The sequence below is a fragment of the Pteropus alecto genome, unplaced genomic scaffold, assembly GCF_000325575.1.
Source record: "Pteropus alecto unplaced genomic scaffold, ASM32557v1 scaffold109, whole genome shotgun sequence".
Taxonomy (NCBI): domain Eukaryota; kingdom Metazoa; phylum Chordata; class Mammalia; order Chiroptera; family Pteropodidae; genus Pteropus; species Pteropus alecto.
The window spans coordinates 2174629-2181023 of NW_006494608.1; the positions used below are offsets into that span (position 1 = coordinate 2174629).

At 44.2% G+C, this 6395-nt stretch overlaps 1 protein-coding gene and 1 pseudogene across 1 annotated transcript in view; one reads left to right on the forward strand and one right to left on the reverse strand.

Annotated features, from left to right (window-relative positions):
- Nucleotides 1-2498: 2498 nt before the first annotated feature.
- On the reverse strand, nt 2499-2963 carry LOC102877711 (annotated as a pseudogene).
- Nucleotides 2964-5429: 2466 nt separating this feature from the next.
- Nucleotides 5430-6395, forward strand: part of CDK13 (cyclin dependent kinase 13) — a 90668-nt gene continuing 89702 nt past the window's right edge. Inside the window, 1 exon segment of the mRNA XM_025041944.1 lies at nt 5430-6394. Within this exon segment, the coding sequence (XP_024897712.1) occupies nt 6252-6394 (143 nt within the window). The 5' untranslated portion in view covers nt 5430-6251.

The following is a 6395-nucleotide window of genomic DNA, read 5'->3' on the forward strand; positions in this document are numbered from 1 at the left end:
TTCCCTACTAGTTCTCCCCTTTCCTCTGCACCCCCACCCTTGGGTCAGAATGGTTACAGACACCAAAGGAGAGTCTTCACTCTCAGGGAAAGGGACTATATACACATAATAAAGTGAGGGCCCCCAGAGCCTATGGTACCAAAATGAGGCCCTTGTTCCAGACGAAAGGTACTGGTCTCCCTGAGAAAGGAGACTCAGCAGCCTCAAAATCCTCTCATTGCAAATATCCATGGCTTGATCATTTGCCTTTCTGGTGACAGTTGCAGAGCAATACTCAGACCTCGTCCTTCTCAAGTCTGAGCTGCTGGGCAATGTGGCCGATCTGTTGTAGTGTGAGTTTCAGGCATTTGTGTTGAGATGGATTCTGGGGCTATATTTAGGAAGAGTAGGAAGGAGTGCTATCATTAATTAATGATATCCACCATGGAAGTGGGGTAGCAGCGTGGGGTCACACTGTAATATTTAGGAATTTAGTTTGGTTATAATAAAATTGAAAAAAGCAGTGGCTTAAACATATTACCAGTTTTATATGTTTTTTTTTTTTTCAGTTCAGGGGTGGTTTGATAGATCCACAATGTCCTCAGGGAGTCAGGCCCTATCTTTTCTTTACCTACCCATTCTTAGTACATGCTTGTTCCTCTGTAGTCACAAGATAGTCAAACTCCAGTATTGCATTTGAGCTCCAGGCGTAAAGAGAAGGATAAAGGGCAAAAAGCACAGGTCAGCTAAATTGGTCATCCATTTTAAGAAGCATTCCCAGAAAGCCTCATCCAACAACTTCCATTTACGTTTCATTGGCCAGAACTGCATAATATGGTCATGTCTTTCATCTGCAAGGAATGGTGGGAAATGTAGTTTTTACCTAGGCAGGCACATTTATACTGCCAGTAAAACCAGTCTTCTGTTACTTATGATTAGGGAGAATTCAAATTAGAGGGCCTCTAGCAGTTCTGTCCACCATTCTTGTTCTACAAATAGATATCCTTCATCTTCATCGAATTAGAAAGAACTGCCCCCCAACCCCTACAAACGCATAGAAGTAGCATTGCTCTTATGCAAAGGATTAATAGCAAGCATGGGCCTCTGAACCATGTAAAGATGAGTGTGGGAGAGGGACATCTATCCGTTGTTTTACTAGTAAAATTGATCTTAAAATTTATTCATAACTTTCACGTTTCTTTTAGTTTGGAATATATTGCTATAGCTGGGTTTAACATAAAGTTCAGGAGCACTGTTATCACTGTGAAACATCTTGAATTTCTTAAAAGACTGGACTACAAAGCTAGACAGAGCGACTTGGTTTAGGATCCCAGATCCACATTTCATAGCACCGTACTTTAGGCAAGACACACCATCTCTCTCTGTCTCAGTTTCCTCATTGTGAAATATGGATAATAATTTTACAAGTAGGATAATCTGATAATTTACATTCAAATTTGGAAACTTATATGTTAGAAAGGGGATATTATTAATAAGAGGCGTAAACCAGGACCACCCCAGGCAAACCCAAGGCTATAGTCACCCTATTCACAGGCACTGTTGAGAGGATTAAATGAGAAAATAGATGTAAAGGCACTTAGCACAGAGCCTGACACACAGTAAATGTTCAGTAAATACTAGCCATCACTCATTTTTAGCATCGAATTGAAGTTTCATTATTTCAGCTTTGCTTTTCTTTAACAATGTAATATGTTGGATATTATTCTTTATGATGGAGAATACTGCAGTAAAATAAGGAAAGCTTAAATTTTGCAAGACTGAAAAAAACCTAATTTATGTCAACCAACCTCTCTAAAGGAGGAACAATTTTGAAAGACACTGAAGAAATTTCTAGTTATAAAGATTCTAGAATGACAGTGCATGATCTATCTGTAAACTATTTGTACTATTTAGAAGCGTGAAGGGGAGAATCAGAATTTTAAGGATTTTTATATTTTACATTTCTCAAAGGTTTTGGTCTGGGGAATCCCTCTATACTCTTAAATTTTGAGGACTACCAAGAAGCTTTTCTTTATATGAGTTATATCTACTGACACAGAAATAAAAATTGAGAAAATCTAAAAATATTCATTTAAAATAACAATAATCCCATTATATATTAACACAAATAACATTTAAATTAAAAAAATCAGAGGATTATTGCTTTACCTTTCTGCAAATCTCTATTTCCTGGTTTAATAGACTTGAAACTAATTCTCATATCTGTCTTTTTATGCAATTTGTTGCAACATATTGTTTTGCTGGAAATATATGAACACAGTATATTGTTGGAAAAGGGGAAGATATATTAAAAGCTTTTCAAGATTTCAAGGGGAGGATATATTAATAGCCTTTGACACTACACCAAAACTATACTTGCTTAAAGATTAGTTGTAAAGTAGAATGTGAAATTATATCAATGAACTTTTTGTACTTTACATTAAAACCCATCAGTCCATCTTGTACTTTTTGTTGTTGTTGTTGTTGTTAGTTCATGTCTTTTATTAACCCATATACAGTTACTTGTCTTCCGGTTTACTGAAGCAATAGATCAGACAACATTTGCCACAATAATGTCTGTAAAAGTGGCTGGCCATAAAAACTCCAGTACCACATTCATCTGAAGGGCACTCCCAGCGAAGGTGACTGATTTTGCCATTCTCATCCACCTTATATTATTTCAGGACAGCCAGCCTAACCTTCTTTCTCTTACGCTTATTCTTCTTGGGAGTGTTATAAAACTTCTTTTCTTAGTACCACCACAAAGTCTCAACACAAGATGAAGAGTGGACTCCTTTTGAATGCTGTAATCAGACAAGATATGTCCATCTTCCAGTTGCTTGCCAGCAAAGATAAGTCTTTGCTGATGAGGAGGAATTCCTTCCTTATCCTGGATCTTGGCCTTTGTATCTTCTATTGTATCTGAGGGTTCAACCTTGAGAGTAATGGTCTTCCCTCATAAGGGTTTTCACAAAAATCTGCATCTTAGCAATGGTTCCACCACAGATGGCGGATCAGAAAGCCAGTGTATCTTGTACTTTGAATGAATCTTTCACTCATGCTTTTGTAATAACATCCATTAGTCATCTGGAAAATATTGGTCACTGAGTTATGCAGAAATTCCAAATGTTTACATGTTTCAGAAACCTAATACCTTAGAATGTTCTAGAAAACATATGAATAAACAAGCACACATTCCATTAGCCATTAGGGTGATGTCATGTTATATTGCCTCTGGAAAACTCCTCTGTACATTTGTGAAAGAATAACAGTAAAAAAGACAAATCATGCCATTATTATTACAAAAGTAGTCTTGACGGTGTGATACATTGAAAAGTTTTTAGTTTCAGAGCACACTTTAAGAACAGGTGATATGGTATGAAATGACCTGTTAAAGCAAAAACCTTACCACCTTTTTTTTAAAAACAAGGAGACAGTAAATTATAACAAACTGAAAAATACTAAAATATAGTCCTAAAAGGCAATTTCAAATATCTTTATATGGAGGCAAGTAGACAAAGCTTATTATAAAAACAGATGGCTTCTAATTTAAAGGTCTTTCTCATTGTTTGCAGTTTGAATCCTATTAATTATTAGAATTTCAATGCATGTGGTCAGGTATCTTTGGGGAGCTCAAAATCTTCATTTCCTCCTCCTCCTCATCCCCTGCAAGATAGAATCTTTGTGGAAACATGTAGGTGGCAAAATCCCACTAAAGATATTTTAGTACAAGTTTTCTGTTTATAACCTGTTTGCAATTTTCTTGTTTGCAAATTTCTATCCATTACTACAGATCAAGTTTTCTTTGCAAATGTTAGATGAGATTCTCAAGTGGATTGTTATAGCTGTGAAGAACCGCTAAACTATATTTTGCTCTTCTTGTTCTGTTACACCAGGCTTTTCAAAGTAAGATGATGGGGCAGGTTGATCCTATTTCTGGAAAAAGCCCTTTGCTAACTATTCTTTAGCAGGAGGCTATAGAATCTTCACTCAGCAATACCGCCAAGGAGAAATTTGTTCTAGGCACCCGGCCCTTTACTATTCAGCTTCCCAATGCCCTTACCACTTCCTTCTGGTTGCACAGTAGGCCCCACCACCGTACAGCCCACTCAGGCCTCTCCTCCTTAGAAATGCTCCGACTTCTTTATTACCTATTCCTTTGCCTCCTCCTTTATCCTTCAGCAACAAACACCCTTTGTATTCATTCTTTGTGAAGCATGATCTTAGCTCAGTCCGGTTTGAGATTTGTGTTAGTGGATGTGAAGCCAGTTTAAATTATTTACACTAAGGTATTAGTGATGGATACTAGGTGTTTAATTAAGAACCAACTGATAGTCTGAACAAATAAACTTGCAAAGAGATGACCACAGGTAGCCTTTAAATGGTCTGCTTAGCTTTTCTTTTCCACTGAACCATGTTAAAAGCCAATAACCCATTTAGATTTTAACCTAATTATCCTAAGGGCCCAATCTGTAAATGAAAGACAAGTCTGGTAAGGCAAGAAATGAGACGTGAGGGCCCTGAATGGTTACTTTTAGCAGTCCCACAAATTTAGATATGAAGGAGGATGTGGCTGAAGTTCTAAGAAGGCAGCCTTTATTTGAACAAGATGGTAAGAATTCTGGGATTTTTCAATAGTCCCTTGACTTTTCATTTATTGCCTGGATTAATTTTCTTTTAAGTAAACTTTAGTGCTATCTAAGCTCTACACGGTGATTCCAAAGTTTTTTTTTTTTTTTTTTTTTAGGGTAAGATCGGGCCTCGAACTTGGATGTACGTGAGGCAGTTGAAACTAACACCGCCTCTGCCCTCTTTTGCAGGGTGTCCGCTCTTCTGATCTCGCAGCTGTTCCAAACCCGGAGGTTGGCTGAGGATAGATGATGGATAGCTACCGAGCCGAGAAAGCCACTAACGACATTATTCTTCTGTCTCAATTCTTGGCTCTCGCCGTGACCTTTCAACAGGCAGGCGGTGCGGCGCCTGCGGAGAGAAGGGGCATTGTGAGCTGGACGTAAGCAACAGGCACGATCGGCGTGCCACCCCTGCAAGAGTCTCAAGCCACAGCAGCAGGCGGCGTACGAACCATCTTCTTTCTTTAACCCTTCTTCACACATAGTCCCACCCTCACTGGAAGTGGAGGTTTCTACGTTACGCCACTTCCGGTCCCGGACGCCTCTCGCTGGCGGTAGCGAGCACGCCAGTGCGCGGCAACTTTGTTCCCGCCTCTTTTGCCCCGACACCATTCCCCTTCGGCTTTTCCGGAGCGTGACGTGCGTGCGCGCTCCTGGCCTTGCGTCAGGGCTGAAGGGAAAGGCCGAAAGAACGAGGGGCGGAGGAGGGGTTGTGGAGGTTAAGGCCCAACCAGCAAGTCCCGTCGCCCTCCCTCCTCCTGACGAGGAACGGAGAGGGAAGGGGAGGAGCGAGACGGGGTCGGCCGCGCACACCAGAAGCCTCCTCGTGGGAGGGAGCGGGGAGCGAAGGGAAGGGGCAGCTTCGCCACCTCTACTCGCAGCGAAGCAAGAAAGTCAGGGCCCAAACCCACCGCCACAGATTCAGAAACGCTCCCCCACCCGCATCTCCCCGGAAACAACCCCCTGCCCAGCCCTGCACACTCGCTGCCCCAACTGAGGGCCGCAGCCCAGTCGCCTTCGCTTCGCCGGCCGTCCCTGCGGGACGCAGAGTGCAGGAGGCCCCACGCCGGGAGTTGTCAGGCCCAAGCCACTTCCGAGGCGCCCGCCGTGTGTAGCCGCCACCACTGGAGGACGACGTCGACGCCAAGGAGGAGGCGGCGGAGGCGTGTTGTTGTCTCGCCCACTCCCCTCCCCTGAACTCGCACCCAACGTCAGGTCGCGATGGAGTGAAGCGGCAGAGAAGGTGGTACTTCCGCGTTGCGCTGCCTGAGCAGAGAGCGCGGCCGACGCTGCTTCCCCACCCCTGGGGGGTACTTGGAGGACTCCGGGCTCCCCCACAGGTCAGCCCCCGGCGCATCTGGTGTTTTTGCTGCTAAGAATAGGACGACGAGCACGATCGGGAGTTCTGTCGCCCGGATTCCTGCTTCCCTCAGGCCTGGAGGCCGCTGCGTACCCCACTGTGACCTGGAACCGAGGGACCCGAGTCCCGACCCGGATTATCGTGGCGTGGCTCCCGGCCGACCCTGGTGCTCGGTGTCCCTCCGCCGCCGCCGCTGTTCCCGTTTCCGGAGGGGGAGATGGCCAGGATCTGACCCGGGAGGAGGCCGCACCCGCGCCGCGCTCTGCGGCGAGCTCTAGGCGATGCCGAGTAGCTCGGACACGGCGCTGGGGGGAGGCGGGGGCTTGAGCTGGGCGGAGAAGAAGTTGGAGGAACGCCGCAAGCGGAGGCGATTCCTGTCCCCTCAGCAGCCGCCGCTGCTGTTGCCGCTCCTGCAGCCGCAGCTC